This window comes from Rhinoderma darwinii, chromosome 11, assembly GCF_050947455.1.
Source record: "Rhinoderma darwinii isolate aRhiDar2 chromosome 11, aRhiDar2.hap1, whole genome shotgun sequence".
In the NCBI taxonomy this organism is placed as follows: Eukaryota; Metazoa; Chordata; class Amphibia; order Anura; family Rhinodermatidae; genus Rhinoderma; species Rhinoderma darwinii.
The window spans coordinates 30,928,557-30,945,429 of record NC_134697.1 but is presented as its reverse complement, the minus strand read 5'-3'; the positions used below and the strand labels follow the sequence as shown (position 1 = coordinate 30,945,429).

The window sequence follows — 16,873 nt, the reverse complement described above, 5'->3', positions numbered from 1 at the left end:
CTAGACACCATCGCCTGGTGACCGCAGCTAATTGATAGTTGGAGCCTAGATATGGGAAATAGGTATCCAGCGTTTTATTATTATTGTTATGTAATCTCTGCCTCAAAGGCCTTATTCACACGAGCGTATTTCGCGTCCATGTGTTGTGCTGTCCGTTTTTTGTTTTTTTTGTTTGTTTTTTTCACTGATGCCACACGAACCTATAAAAATCAATGGGGCTATTTAGACCTGTGGGGTTTTTCACGCAGCGTGTGTCCGTTGCGTGAAACTTACTGCGTGTCCTATTTTGGTGCGTTTTTGCGCTCCACGCAGCCCATTGAAGTCAATGGATGCGTGATAATAAAAAAAAAACTTGACAGCACACGGACATCATCTGTGATTCACGCACCAGTTGCTAAAGAAATGAGGGGGAAAAAAACCCCACCACCTTCAGTTATTTTTGCTGACGTAAAAAAACATGTGACATACGGATCACATACACGCATAAACGCAGACGCGCACTGATGTCGCACGGAACTGCAACGCAAGATAAACTTTGTTTACTCAAGCAAAACTGACACATTCACATCGCGTTTGTGCTATCCGCCGAGCGTATACGTTTTCAATGGTCCACGGTTCTATAAAACCATTTTCTGTTTACGTCTGTTTTTTTATAGCGTGTACGTTTAGCATATACTCATGTCTGTAAGTTTCTGTCCGTTTTTACCTAAAAAAAAGTGTGTGTGTGTATATATATATATTTTTTTTTAAAAGAACACTGAGGAAAAAAACAGATTTACTGTATGTAAACGATACAAACTTATAGCATTACGTTTGCATATGTCGTCCATTGAGATCAATTTTAAAAAACAGTCACGGCGCGTATTCTTTGAAGTACAGAATAGCGTATCAGACCGCTTTTAGTTACTTTTAAAAAAAAAAACAGCATCCGTTTGGTCTATGTATGTCATGGTTTACGTTGGGATACTATTTTGGTCTACGTTTAACCCATTATGGTCTATGTATGCGCCGATCTATAATTTTCAATACTTTTTTTTTAGTGTTTAAAAATGGCACGAACACTGTGAATGGGGCCTAAGTAGTTATGAATTGATCTGTTTTTTGTTAGTCAGTGACGAATACAAGAATAATAATGTATTTCTATAATCCTGTCTCAGGTTTTCCCAGTTTTTCTTGGGCCCTCTTTTTGATGAGAGCTGTAAAGATCGGGAAGTGAATGCAGTGGATTCGGAGCATGAAAAAAACCTGATGAATGATGCCTGGAGACTCTTCCAGCTGGAGAAGGCGACCGGAGAACCCAATCACCCCTTTCATAAATTTGGAACAGGTGTGCAAACCCTAAATTTTATATGCATTCCTAAATATGATGTATCCCCACTTTGTATCTTTTGTCTGTAAGGAAGGACACGTTCTTTCTCAAATCAAAATGCGTTTGTGTGACACTTTAGAACTTGTTCACACAGTGCAGATTTTCTGCCAATTTTCCAAGTATTTTTTTATTTTATTTTTTAAGCCAAAACCATGAACGGAAGCTAAAATGAACAAATACATAAAGGAGGATCTTATAGGTCTCCTCTCCTGGATTCAATTCTGGTTTTAGCATTAAAAAAAAAAAAAAACATGGGAAATCTGTTTGGTGTGAACAGGTATGATGTGCCTACTCATGCAATATGCTACACCAGTTTACCCAAGTGCAACACTAGGGGATGGTTCAGACAATGCTTGATATTCAAATTTCTGTCAACCTGAGTTAAAGGGAATGTGTCGCTAGAAAAATGATTTTTTTTATTTTTTTCGTTAAACAGTTAGTGTATAATTGATTAAACATTGTTCTAATTTTTTCACGAGTCAGGAAATATTATAAATTAGATTCTAATTTATAACAATTCCCAGCGCTGGTCACTAGATGGAGCAATTCCCAAAATTGCAGCATTGGCATGTGGTAAAGCAACCACATTGCTTTATGCTGCAAATTTGTTGTAAACACACTCGCTCTAGTGAGCTCACAGAATCCCCCCTCCCTTCTTCTGGCTAGTGCCAGGAGAAAGGAGGAGATTGAACGTTCAAACCTCCTACACACTGTCGCCATTTTTTGAGCGAACACAGTGTAGTAGGCTTACATACAGTAGTAAAACACGTACATACACAGAAATAACTTACCTGCTCCTGCCGCCGCCGCTCCATCTGCTCCCTCCGCTCCTAGTGCTTGCATTAGAACTCATGTCCGGAAGCCGCGACCGGAAGTAGTAATCTTACTGTCCGGCCGCGGCTTCCGGTCCACAAGAAAATGGCGCCGGACGTCGCTCGGTCAAAGACCTTCCATTTGGACTGTGGGAGCGGCTATGGCTGGTGTGGCCAGCGCTCTGGCTGGTGTGCTCTGGTTCACCTTGGATAACCATTTACTGTTTGACAGTGATTTTATTCTGGCACACTACCTCTTGCACATGCTGCCAAATTAACCCTTGAATGTAAAAGATGGAATAACAACCACCTATTGTGTATGGGTGGGGTGTTACAATGTGTTACTCATCAGGTGTTTCCCTCTTTTTCTGTTTATCTAGAGACACTGGAAATTAATTATTTGGCTAAACTAATTGGCACCCATGTCTACAATAATATTTCTCCTGCAATGTAGCTATTACTAATTTCTTAATCAAATTGACTTTGATATCTCGCTCTATTCTCACATTCACTTTTATTAAAGATATATATTTTTATTTTATTTTTTACTTTTTAAGATACAGCTTCTATGTAAGCAGAACGTACGGCTCGGTTGAGACCGAACAATGTAGCTTCTTTGTTTACAGGATACATAAAAGCTGTATCTTAAAAAGTAAAAAAATAAAAATCTTTAATAAAAGTCAAAGTTGGTTAAACACAATACATACATTTTTAATAAAAAGCAAAAACCAATTTGCTTACAAAGGTGTAAATCCCTTTTTTTATTTTTTTTATTTGGCGTATGTTAATAATTTTTATTGCTGGATAACAGTTGTGTGATAAGTAAGTATTATCTCTGCTTGTAAAACTTTTTTTCATGTGTTAAGATCAGACCACTTTCATCCAATCCAATACACTTGTGTATAAGGCATCATGCACGCACACTAAGCCCCTACAATTCTGTACTACAGAGACTTGGGCCCTACGCCTTCTATGTGGCACCGTATTCTCCCCTAGAAGATTATACCTCCGTAATACGGCAGGTGCTAGAACATGCTACTCATTTATTTTTTTTGTTCAGGGATTCTGTATAAATCCATGCAAAAATCACTGTACGAAATCGTAGATTTATATAATCCGGCATCCACAGAAATAAAGAGGCTCGGTCACCACATTATAAGTGCCCAATCTCCTACATAATGTGATCGGTGCTGTAATGTATAGAACACTGTTTTTTATTTAGAAAAACGATCGTATTTGGGAAAGTTATGAGCGATTTTAGACTTATGCTAATTACCTTTCTTAATGCCCAACTGGGCGTTTTTTAACTTTTGACCAAGTGGGCGTTGTGAAAGTGTATGATGCTGACAAAATCCGCGTCATACACTTCTCTCCATTCATACTCAGCACAGCGTGATCCAGCGAGATCATGCTGTGCTGTCATACACCTGCATTAACTTTACTGAAGTGTCTTGACAGTGAATAGACATCACCTCCAGCCAGGATGCAATGATTATTCACAATCCCGACACTTTGGTAAAGTTTGTGTGGGGCTTACCGAGATCAAGCTGTGCAGTGATTAAGTCCCATGAAAAACGACAACTCGTCCCGCAAAAATCAAGCCCTCCTAGGACTATATCGACGGAAAAATAAAGACGGTGTGGCTTTTGGAAGGTGGGGAGGAAAAAACGAAAATGGGCTGCGGCGTGAAGGGATTTTCCGTGACTATAAGATTTCTCTTTAGGGGAGACCATAAATATGTCAGATTTGTGGGGGTCTGACTACCGGCACCCCTGCAATTAGCTTTTTGAATGGTCTTTCGTGCTTGCGCTGCTTAACCCCTTCCCGCTCCTTGACGTACTATTACGTCATGGCAGCTGTATCGTTCGCGCTCCATGACGTAATAGTACGTCACGGGAGTAACGGCCGTTTCGGCCGTCCTCCCGACACATACAGGAGCTGTGACGCTGCTGTCTTGTTCAGCAGCTGTCACAGCTCCTACAGCGGGGACCGATCGCTGTGTCCCCGCTGATTAACCCCTTAAAAGCCGCGTTTTATAGAGATCGCGGCTTTTTAGGGGTTAAGCTGCCATCGCCGGCCTGCTACGCGATAGCGGCCGGCGATGGTGACTATGGCAACCGGACACCAAACAATGGCGTCCGGCTATGCCATAGACCAGGGGTCAGGAACCTTTTTGGCTAAGAGAGCCGTAAACGCCACATATTTTGAAATATAATTCCGCGAGAGCCGTACAATATGTTTAAAGGGCCATTGACAGATCTTTGCCCTGATAGTGGTCCTTTAAATCAGTTTCTTATGCCCACAAGAGATTAATTTAAAGCCCCCAAGAGTGTAATATGGGTGGCAGATGTTTTTTAAGGCCATATTTTTTTTTTTTTTTTGGGGGGGGGCTATATAATGGATTATGTGGGATTATTTTCAGGGGTGAAGGGGGGGTTGGTGGGACACACTGTATTACACAGCCCCTTTATTGATGCAGCTCACTGCTGCTGACCATGAGGCTGTGTAACAATTTCCATATTATAATGTTCACATTCAAAGCAGCAGCACAGCCAGGGGTTTCTGGAACGTCCAAGGGAGACACAAGGGAGGAGGCAGATGCCGCTTCACTAGGGGACGCAGGTGCGTGCTTGCAGACGGCGCGGCTATGCAGGGAGTTATGGGAAATGTAGTCCATGCTCCCTGCCGCTCACCACTGCCGCCAATGCTTATCAGGCCATCAAAGAACTACCAATATCAGCGTGCACCGCGGCCTGATGGAGCGCGGTGCACGGGCTGATGGAGCGCGGTGCATGCATCCTTCCCATAGACAGGTAGGAGCAGGGGCGTAACTAGGAAAGACTGGGCCCCATAGCAAACTTTTGACTGGGCCCCCCCCCCCTCTGCTGGGTATCACACAACCCCCCCCCCCCTTGTAGATAGTGCCTCCCTATAGATTCCACCACACAGCGCCCCCTATAGATAGCACAATACACAGCCCCCTGTAGATAACGCCATACAGCCCCCCCTGTAGATAACGCCATACAGCCCCCTCTGTAGATAACGCCATACAGCCCCACCTGTAGATAACGCCATACAGAACCCTCCTGTAGATAACGCCATACAGACCCCCCTGTAGATAACGCCATACAGAACCCTCCTGTAGATTACGCCATACAGACCCCCCCCAAAAAAAAACGGCCTATAGTTTGTCCTACAAAAGACATGCATCCCCTATCCACAGGATAGGGGATACATGTGTGATCGCTGGCAGCGATAAGGAGAACGGGGGACCGAAAGTCCCCCGAAGTTCTCCATGACTAACCTCTGACTTCCGGCGTCTGCGCAGTTCAATAAAAATGAAAGGAGCGCTGGTCACGCATGCGCACAAGCACGACCGGTGCGCAAGTCATTTCCATGGAGCTGCCGACACAGACACCGGAAGTCCGAGGTTTGTCATGGAGAACTTAGGGGGGACTTTCGGTCCCCCGTGCTCCTCATCGCTGGGCGTCCCAGCGATCCCACATGTATCCCCTGTCCTGTGGATAGGGGATGCATGTCTTTTGTAGGAACAACCCGTTCAGTGGCGTCGCGCTGTAGCAGCCATAGCGGCTGCTAGCGGAGCCTGCGGCCATGGGAGGGGCTGTGCCGGCGGGTGGCACAGGCCCCCTCATGCTGCAGGCCCCGTAGATGTCGCTACGGCTGCTATAGCGGTATTTACGCCACTGCGCATAGGTTTGTACGGCGTAAAACTACAGCTCCCAGCATGGCCGAAACAATGATAAGGATATGCTGGGAGATGCGGTTTCACAAAAAAAAACATACCACCATCATCTCGCTGCAGATCATACAGTGACTACATTACTGATTAGAGGCAGAATAAACATTTACATTAAGTGACTCACCGGTGACGTCTCAGATTCTAGTTCTTTTCTTCTCCCTCCGGTTCAGACATCTATGATGGATTTCTCCCGGCCATGACCCACTTCTGCAGTTTTCCGTTTAGATGTCTTCAGCTTCTCACTTTTAAAACATTTCTGCACCTGTAAACAAAGTTACAATTCTCAACACATCTAAATATAACTGTCACACACACACACACACACACACACACACACACACACACACACACACACACACACAGTGCCCCCTGTAGATAGTGCCCCCTGTAGATAGTGCCCCCTGTAGATAGTGCCCCCTGTAGATAGTGACCTACATAGAAGCCCCTGTAGATAGTGCCCACATATGGACTCCAGAGCTGCAAGGCAATAGTGCTAACCACTGAGCCACCGTGCTGCCCTACATATAGCTTCCCCTATAGTTAGTGCTCCACGTATAGCCCACCTCTGTAGATATTGTCCCACATATAGCCCACCCCTGTAGACTGTGCACTACATATAGCCACCCTGTTGCTAGTGCCCCACAGGTAACCCACCCCTGAATATAGTGTCCCACACATAGCCCACCCCTATAGAAAGTACCCTAAAAAATAGCTCCCCTATAGATAGTGCTCTACATATAGCCCACCCCTGTATAGTGTCTCACATATACTGCCCCACATATAGACCCCCCTGTAGATAGTGGCCCACACCCCCACATATAGACCCCCCTGTAGCTACTGCCCCACATATAGACCCCCCTGTAGCTACTGCCCCACATATAGACCCCCCTATATATAATAGCCCACATAAAGACGACCCCCCCCCCCCCTGTAGATAGACCCCCCCCCCACTATAGATAATGCCATTCACATTTTTCTGAGGAAAAAAAATATATAAAGTTGACATACTCACATTCTCCGGTTCCCACGCTGTTCACTGGCGATGCAGACATGCTCTCTTCTGAGCATGTCTGCAGGAGCTGAATGAGCGTCCTTCAATGACGCTGATTGGCGGGGCAGAATGACTTGCCCCGCCAATCAGCACCTTCCAAGCATGGAAGCGGCGCGATGATGTCATCGCGCCGCTAGCCAATCAGTGTCATTGTAAGGCACTGGATGGTCAGGCACGGAACATGCCCGGCCATTCAGCGCTAATACATGTATTTGGCTGCCGCTAGCACCGGGGCCCCCTCCGGTGCTAGCGACACCTACAGGCATGAGAGTGCCTGTGTAAGGCTCGGCGGCGCGGGCCCCACAGTAGCGGTGCTACCCCTGTAGCAGCCATAACGGCTGCTAGCGGCGCCACCGGGCATTTGGGAGGGCGTGTCGGCTGGCGGCACGGGCCCCCTCAAGCCCCGGGCCCCGTAGCAGCCGCTACTGCTGCTACCGCGGTAGTTACGCCACTGGGTAGGAGCCCTGTCTGCGAGCCAGATACGGCCATCAAAAGAGCCATATCTGGCTCGCGAGCCATAGGTTCCCGACCCCTGCTCTAGGTGCTCCTTTGCTTCGGAGGCCGGTGCTTCAGTCCATTACCGCCCGAGGGCCACATGTGGGATATTTCTAAAAACTGCAGAATCTGGGCAATACGTATTAATTTGCGTTTCACTGATAAATCCTTTTGTGTTATAAAAAAAATTGTATAAAGAGGATTTTCTGACAAAAAAATAAATTTAAATTTCACCTCTACTTTGCTCTAAATTTCTGTGAAACACCTAAAGGGTTCATAAACTTTCTAAATGCTGTTGTGAATACTTTGAGGGGTCTAGTTTCTAAAATGGGGTATTTCATAGGGGTTTCTAATATATGGGCCCCTCAAAGCAACTTCAGAACTGAACTGGAACCTAAAAAAATAAATAAATGAGGCAATACTTCGCTTCTTACATTATACTGATAATGAGCCGTGCCCACCCCGAGATGACCCCAGTTTTGACCGTTTGTATAAACGGAGACCCCTATTAGACCGTTCCAGTGCCCGGTTTTCCCCAGCATACACCCCGAGAAGTGTATTTCTATTGATGAGTCCCTGGTACATTTTAAAGGGAGGGTTCAATTCCGCCAGTACCTGCCAGGTAAGAGGGCAAGGTATGGCGTGAAGATGTATAAGCTGTGAGAGTGCATCAGGGTATACCTACAGGTTTAGGATATATGAAGGAAAGGCCACCCCCAAACCAGACTGCATCCTGGACTACAATAGGTACATGGGAGGGATGGACTTGTAAGATCAAGCCCTGAAGCCCTACAGCGCCATGCGGTGTGGTATAAGAAGCTGGCCGGGCACCTCATACAGATGGCATTGCACAATGCGTACGTGCTATGTCGATGTGCAGGCCAGACGGGAACTTTCCTGGAATTTCAAGAGGTGATTATCAAGAACCTAATCTTTAGGGACCAAGAAGGGGGGGCACCCAGTACTTCTGGAAGCGGGGCCACACGCATCGTACCAGGGCAACACTTTCCAGGGGAAGTTCCCCAAACTGGCAAGAAGGGAAAAAGTCAAAAGAGGTGCAAAGTCTGCTATAAGAGGGTGATAAGGGATGACACAATATATCAATGTGACACGTGTCCCGAATAACCAGAGCTCTGTATGAAAGAGTGTTTTAAAATTTATCATACATCCCTTGGTTTATAATTTACCCCAATTTTACTTACCCTGATGCACTCCGCACAGCTTATCCCCCCTCGTCTTTCCCCTCTGAGCCCTGCTGTGTGCCCAGGCAGCTGATAACAGCCACATGTAGGGTTTTGCCATACCCGGGAGAACCCACATTACAGTTTATGGGGTGTAGGTCTCCGGTCAAAATGCTCACTACACCTCTAGATGAATGCCTTAAGGGTGTAGTTTTTAAAACGGGGTCACTTCTTGCGGGTTTCAACTGTACTGGTACCTCAGGTGCTTCTGCATACATGACTTCGCACTAGAAAATCCCCAGTAGGCCAGATGGTGGTCCTTTCCTTCTGAGCCCTCCCATGGGCCCAAACGGCAGTTTATTGCCACAAATGGGGTATTGCTGCACTCAGGAGAAATTGGGCAACAAAATTGAGCATTTTGTTCCCTGTGAAAATAAGAAATTTTGATAAAAAATTACATCTTATTGGAAAAAATTTCATTTTTTTAATGTCACAGCCCAATTGAAATAGGTGCTGTGAAAAAACTGTGTGCTCAAAATGCTAACAACAACCATGAATGAATTCCTTGAGGGGTGTAGTTTCCAAAATGGGGTCACTTTTGGTGGGTTTCCATTGCTTTGATACCCCTGAGGCTCTGCAAATGCGACATGGCACCCAAAAACCAATCCAGCAAAATCTGGACTCCAACAAACATATAGCGCTCCTTTCCTTCTGAGCCCTCCCATGGGCCCAAACGGCAGTTTATCACCACAAATGGGGTATTGCCACACTAAGGACAAATTGGGCAACCAAATGGGGTATTTTGTTCCCTGTGAAAATAAGAAATTTTGATCACAAATGACATTTATTTGGAAAAAATGACATTTTTTTCATTTCACAGCCCAATTCAAATACGTGCTGTGAAAAAACTGTGCGGTCAAAATGGTAACAACCATAAATGAATTCCTTGAGGGGTGTAGTTTCCAAAATGGGGTCACTATTGGGGGATTCCTACTGTTTTGGCACCTCAACACCTCTTCAAACCTGGCATGCTGCCTAAAATATATTCTAATAAAAAAGAGGCCTCAAAATGCACTAGGTGCTTCTTTGCTTCTAGGGCTTGTGTTTTAGTCCACGAGCGCAGTAGGGCCACATGTGGGACATTTCTAAAAACTGCAGAATCTGGACAATACATATTTAGTAGTGTTTCTCTGGGAAAACCTTCTCTGTTACAGAAAAAAAATGAATAAAATGGAAATTCCGCAAGAAAAATGAAATTTGCAAATTTCACCTCCACTTTGCTTTAATTCCTGTGAAATGACTGAAGGGTTAAAAAACTTTCTAAATGCTGTTTTGAATACTTTGATGGGTCTAGTTTTTAAAATGGGGTGCTTTATGGGGGTTTCTAATACATAGGCCCCTCAAAGCCACTTCAGAACTGAACAGGTACCTTAAATAAAAGGCATTTGACATTTTCTTAAAAATATGAGAAATTGCTGTTTATGTTCTAAGCCTTGTAACGTCCAAGAAAAATAAAAGAATGTTCAAAAAACTATGCCAATCTAAAGTAGACATATGGGAAATGTGAACTAGTGACTATTGTGGGTGGTATAACCGTCTGTTTTACAAGCAGATGCATTTAAATTCTGAAAAATGCAATTTTTTCAAAATTTTCTCTAAATTTTGCAATTTTTCACCAATAAACACTGAATATATCGACCAAATTTTACCACGAACATGAAGCCCAATGTGTCACGAGAAAACAATCTCAGAATCGCTTGGGTAGGTTTAAGCATTCCCACGTTATTACCACATAAAGTGAAATATGTCAGATTTGAAAAATGGGCTCTGAGCCTTAAGGCCAAAACTAGGCTGCGTCCTTAAGGGGTTAATTGTTTACCAGGCACAGTGGCTGTTCCTGGTGCTGCAGCTCATGTGAATGGGACTGAGGTGCAATACCACGCCTAAATGTACAGCGCTGTACCTTGTAAACTAAACAGTGATGAGGGTGCTGGAAGTCAGGCCGCCACTGATCTGAAACTAATGGCCTATTCTAAGAATAGGCCATCGATTTATTATAGTCCTGGAAAACCGTTTTATGTATACAGCCAAGAACAATACAATCAATGTATACATAGCTAAGGGGGTTTTTTTTTTTGGGTTTGTTTTTTTTCCTTAATATTATACTTAGTTTTGAAATGTTTTCACCACCCAATCAATACTATTAAATATTTACTTTTCTTCCATAAGCTAGTGTCCATGCAGTGATGTGATTTTTGTGAAAGTTCATGTATTAGAGGAGTAAAGAGAAACATGACTAGGGAGAACTTATTGTTAAATGGTGTACTGACCGGCTGTATTTTACCAATTGTGAAATGCTTATTACCTAAAGAAATGTGTGTTTAGCAAGAAGTAGGGGGCTTATAGAAGGTGAGTAACTGCAGAATCCTGTTTGTAGCCTGTTACCATAGAGACACATAGGTCTTCATAGTAGCTGTAGGAACAAAACTAGTGTATTTATAACAAATGACAAGGCTACTTCCTTTTGATGGCCTTCTTTAGGTTTTTTTTTTTTTTTTTTTAATAGAAATACACATTTTTCAGTAATCTGTTTTTCTCTTTTAGGCAACAAGCTTACTCTTGAAACCAGGCCTACACAAGAAGGGCTGGATGTGCGGCAAGAATTGCTGAAATTTCACTCCACTTATTATTCTTCTAACCTCATGTCTATTTGTGTACTTGGAAGAGGTAATATAAAAAAATCTAGTGCAATATATATATTTTGTTTTTGTTTTTTTTCTTTCTTGTATGCCCTAAATTTTTAAATTATTTATTGGCAGTGTACCAAAATTTCCTTTAAAGTGGGTATGTACTACACAGCACGTTCTGTAACACGATCACTGTAAGGGCCAGTTCAGATGGAGTTTTTTGATGCTGAAAACGCGCCGAAAAAAGAAGGGACGTGCCCTATCTTCGGGCGTTTACGCTCCTGACCTCCCATTGACATCAATGGGAGGCAGAGAAAGCTTATTTCGCGGAGTTTTATGCACGCGGCGCTCAATGGCCGCGTGCGAAAAACGCTGTGAAAATCTGAGTGCAGGCAGAGGAAAATCTGCCTCAAAATTCCAAACGGAATTTTGAGGCAGATTTTCCTCCTGCAAAAAACTCTGTGTGAACATAGCCTTAGGGTATGTGCACACGATAACGGCAATTACGGAGCTGTTTACAGGAGAAAACCGCTCCTGCATTTCAGACGTAATTGCTCGTATTCGCGTTTTGCGAGTCGTCAATTACGGACTTAATTTGGAGCTGTTCTTTATTGGATTCAATGAGAAACTGCTCCAATTACGTCCCAAGAATTGTCCTGCACTTCTTTGACGAGGCTGTTAGTTTACGCGCCGTCTTTTGACAGCGACGCGTAATATTACAGGTCGTCGGCACAGTACGTCGGCAAACCCATTCAAATGAATGGGCAGATGTTTGCCGACGTATTGGAGCCGTGTTTTCAGGCGTAATTCGAGGCGTAAAACGCCTCCATTACGCCTGAAAATAGGTTGTGTGAACCCAGCCTTAGTACATACATACACTCAGGAATAGGTGGCTTCTGCTTAGTTTAGTCTAAGTATAAATTGACATCACTTTGTGGATTTGTTTTCAATAGTTTTTTATTAAACAGTTTTATAAAATAATAATCTAGTAATAACACAGACTCGCAGTCAACTTTTGCATTTCAGTAATACAATTAACAAAGTATTAGACCAACATGGCCTCCAATAAATCTCACATTACATATCTGTCATGATGTCAAAACTCCTGCTAAATATATAGTATATAAATGTATTCATTGCTAACATAGGTAACTATCCTTGACATCACATTGCTTTATAGAGTACCATAACGTGGCCTCTATGGGAGCGAGAAAAGAGAGAAAAAAAGAAAAACACACAATAACCAAGAGAAGGATAGGGAGGGGGGGAAGGAAAGGTGTAGGGTAGAAGGGTTTCGTAACCATCTCTATGTATTCACGAAAGTGTGTGATGCCTCCATGGGTCCCAAATGGCATCAAATTCGTCTAATGTACCAGCCAGCAGATGTGTTAGGCGGTCATTGACCATTATCCATGAGATCCATAGACAACGTGGGTGTTCGCCAGGCCCTAGCAATAGTTATTTTAGCTGCCAGGAACACATGTCGGAGAAATTTACGTGCGGGGGCACGAACCTCAAGAATAGGACCGCATAGCAGTGCCGTAATCACATCTTTGGGGGGTTTGACTTGGATCACTGTGTTAATAAGCTGGTATACCTGGTTCCAAAAGGTGGCAACCATTGGGCACTCCCATAGAATATGCATTAGCGTGCCCTCCGCGCCACATTCCCTAAAGCAGTGAATATCCACCGATGGATTAAATCGAGCTATACGAGTGGGGACCATATACCATCTCATTAATACCTTATAACCCGCTTACACCAAGGATGTATTGATTGATAGTTTCGAGGTCATACATGCCTTCTCCCGCCACTGCTCCAATTCCACCCCCGTACCTAAATCGTGTTCCCATCGAGTCATGTAAGGGAGTTTACCTTCCGGAGTAACCAGATCGGAATATATCGTGGATATTTTACGTCGTAGGCCAGAAAGCCAGCACAGCCGTTCAAAAGTGGTCAATGTACTGATGTCCCCCTGCCTGGATTTCCAGTCCAACAAGAAATGGTGCATCTGGATGTATCTAAAATGCTCTGATGGGGGCATCGAGTGTGAGTCCTCAAAGTAATCCAAAATTCTAATGTCCCCCCCCCCCCCCTATAAAGAAGTCCTTAATCCTGTAAAACCCCTTATTGAGCCATCACCGGAATTCCATTCTACGCAGACCCGGAGGAAAGGCAGAATTACCCGTGATAGTCATAAGTGGATTATGGGGTGATTTTAATATGGAATCTCTTTCTAAGCGAGTCCCACAGCTGTAACATCTGAGAAAGCACAGGGGAGAGAACCGGAGGTCTGTCCGAGGACTCCATCCACAGTAGCGTTTCCAGCGGGAAACGGGTCCATGCGGCCGTTTCAATTTGCGTCCACTGGGGGCAGTATGGTCTCGCATACATATCTGTAAACTGCGCAAGACGTGCTGCATGGTAGTAATGTTGGATATTGGGAACCCCCAGACCCCCCGCAGTTTTAGGGGTAAATGTTTGTCTCTGTATTCTTGGTCTTTTAGAACCCCAAATAAACGACATAATGAGCCCTTGGATTTGTCAAAGCGCCTTCTGAGGGACCACGATAGGGAGCGTGCGAAAATAATAGAGCAATCTGGGCAAAATCGTCATTTTGATGGAGGCAATGCGACCAAACCATGAGAGATTAAGAGGGGACCATCTAGTGAGATCTGTAGCTATTTGTTGAAAAAGTGGAGGGAAGTTGTCCTTGTAGAGGGACTCTATGGTGGGCGTCAATTTGATACCTAAATACGTCAATCTACGTGCTTCCCAATGAAAATCAAAGTTAAGTTTTAGGAGCTTCACTACCCCAATTGGCAATGTAAGATTCATTGCCACCGACTTGGAGTGGTTGACCTTAAGCCCAGACAGCTTGCCAAACTGATCAAGAATATGAAAGAGATTTGGCAAGGATGTAAGAGGTGTCGATATGAAAAGCAGAATGTCATCCGCAAACAATGCACATTTATGTTCTACTTCTCCCACCTTCACTCCCCTAATGTCGGGAGAATTTCGTATGAGATTGGCCAGCGGCTCAATAGCCAGCGCAAACAGGGAAGGCGATAGCGGGCACCCTGTAGCGTTCCTCTGCATATTGGAAAGGCTCCCGACATAAATCCCCTAGAATTTATTTTTGCTGTAGGGAGACAATATAAGATCTTAAGAATAGACAAAAAGCCAGAACCAAAGCCCATTCTTTCAAGGACATAAAACAAATATTCCCAGGATAGCGAGTCAAAGGCTTTCTGAAGGTCAAGGCTTAATAACATACTTTGACATCCGAAAGTACCATCCCACCCCGAGTGGACTGCTGAAATGTCCACAGCCCGTCTCGTCTGGTCCTCCGCCTGGCGGAAGGGTATAAATCCCGCCTGGTCCTTATGTATATATGTGGCGAGGAAGGAATTCAATCTAACCGCCAGAATTTTTGTCATAATCTTAAGATCCACATCGAGAAGGGATATCGGGCGGTAATTGGCCTGATCTGTATGATCCTTATGAGGCTTGGGAATGAGATGTATGTAAGCTAAATTCGAAAAAGGAGGCAAATTATTACCCTCCCGATAAGCATTGAACAGTTCAACCATGTGTGGGGCCAAGACCTCCCTAAAGTGTTTGTAATAACCTGAGGAAAACCCATCTGGCCCCGGGGCTTTGTGAGCCTTCAGATTTTTAATAACATCCAATACCTCTTCCAAGCTAAATTCAGCATCCAGTGTTTCTCTGTCCCCTTGCGAAAGTTTAGTAGGGAATGTTGTTTCCAGCAAGACCTTAGCCTTATTTTTATCAAACTGAGGTGGTGCTGAATACAAAGCTGAATAAAAATCCTGAAAGGCATTTAAAACTTTTGTGGGGTTCTGTGATAAAGATCCAAGCGCAATTTCGGTGGTGTTGAGGTGTTAAATCGGGGCGTGAGGCGTCTGGAGAGTAATGTTCCCGGTTTGTCCCCTTGTGAAAAAAACTTATGTTGTGACCATCGCAGGCTTTTTTCCGCCCAACTTGTCAGACATAAATTTAATTCTGTTCTAGCTTCCGCTAATTTTGCTTTAATATCTGCTGAAGGGTCTGTTTTTAAATTGCTTGGACAGATCCGCAAACTTCCTTTCCTTTAACGCCAGTACCTCTTTCGACCGTTTCTTATTACGCGAGGCTATCTGGATGAATTTTCCCCTAATCACTGCTTTGTGAGCCGCCCAATTGGACATAATTGAGGTGTCTGGTGCCTTATTAAGTAGGAAATATGTGTCCAATTCCCTTTGGATTTCTTTAACTATCTCCTGATCCGATAGTAGTGACTCATTCAATCTCCAAGAGGAGATAGGCGGTCTCCCACATAAATCTGACAGCCGAACCACAATCGGGTCATGGTCAGACCAGGGTGTAGCCAAAATCCTACGTGACCTTAGGGAGTAAGCTAGTTGACAGCAGAACATGATCAATACGGGTGTGAATATTATGGGCTGAGGAGAAATAAGTATAATCCCTTGCTGTGGGATTAAAATCCCGCCAGACATCTATGACATCCACCGAATGGAAGAAACGTACTACTTGTATGCTGGTTGACGTAGGAGGAATAAGTCGCACCTTGGATGCGTGGGATTTATCCATGGACACGTCTAAGGCGATATTAGAATCCCCACCCATAATTATCGGGCCCTCTATCGATGAGTGGAGCTTGCGCCACATGCCTTGGAAGAACGCCGGTTGATTGGAGTTCGGGGCATAGTAGTTAATAAAGGTTATTGGAGATTCGTGTAACAGACCCGAGACAAAGATGTACCTGCCATCTGGATCAGAGATCGTTTTGTGAGATGTAAACGGGACCGACCGAGACAGCCATATGCCCACTCCCCTGTGCTTAGTAGAGGTACTAGCCAAAAAATTTTGTGAGTAGTGTCTATGAAAGTACGATGGAGCAGAGGAGGTAGAGAAATGCGTTTCCTGTAGAAATAGTATATCAACATGAGAGGATTTATAGTACAAGAAAGCTTTTCGACGCTTGATCGGGGAATTAAGGCCCTGCACATTGTGTGAGTAAACTATAGGTCTTAGCAGATTCCAGGACCGCCATCCTAAAGCAGGAGGTAGAACCATGTGCTGATTGGGATCCAGCCATAGAGACAAAGTTCAAGAATAGGAAAGGTAAGGGAGTAAGACAGAACAAAAATAGGACAGACACAAAATATCAATAGTACCGAACATAGTCTACCGACTAGGCTGTCAAGAAAAGACTGCAAAAAGGGGGCAGCAGACCGTCGTGAAGGCACAGCATTTCCGTAAATATATACCCAGACATTCAACCCCTTAACCTATATCATCCCTGAGCGTAATAGGCATTCACATGTTAATAATAAGGTAAAGCATACTTCACATTTTTAAACGAACATATCTGTAACCGGGATACCAACTCACTGCGACCTTGATACATCAAGAACCTTCCTCGCCTTGTTCGGGCCAGCTTATAAACAAACTTTCATTACTATAAGTGGGAATCAAAAAAAATCCCCTTAAC

The 16,873-nt window shown here is 44.1% G+C and overlaps 1 protein-coding gene across 4 annotated transcripts in view; it reads left to right on the top strand.

The window, feature by feature from the left end:
- The window catches only part of IDE (insulin degrading enzyme), a 96,713-nt gene that overhangs the window by 19,375 nt on the left and 60,465 nt on the right, over nucleotides 1–16,873 (top strand). For all 4 annotated transcript variants that reach the window (XM_075840991.1, XM_075840990.1, XM_075840989.1 and 1 more), the window contains exons 4-5: nucleotides 1,158–1,327; nucleotides 11,273–11,395. In XM_075840991.1, coding sequence (XP_075697106.1) covers nucleotides 1,158–1,327; nucleotides 11,273–11,395 — 293 coding nt within the window. The remainder of the gene's footprint in view (nucleotides 1–1,157; nucleotides 1,328–11,272; nucleotides 11,396–16,873) is intronic.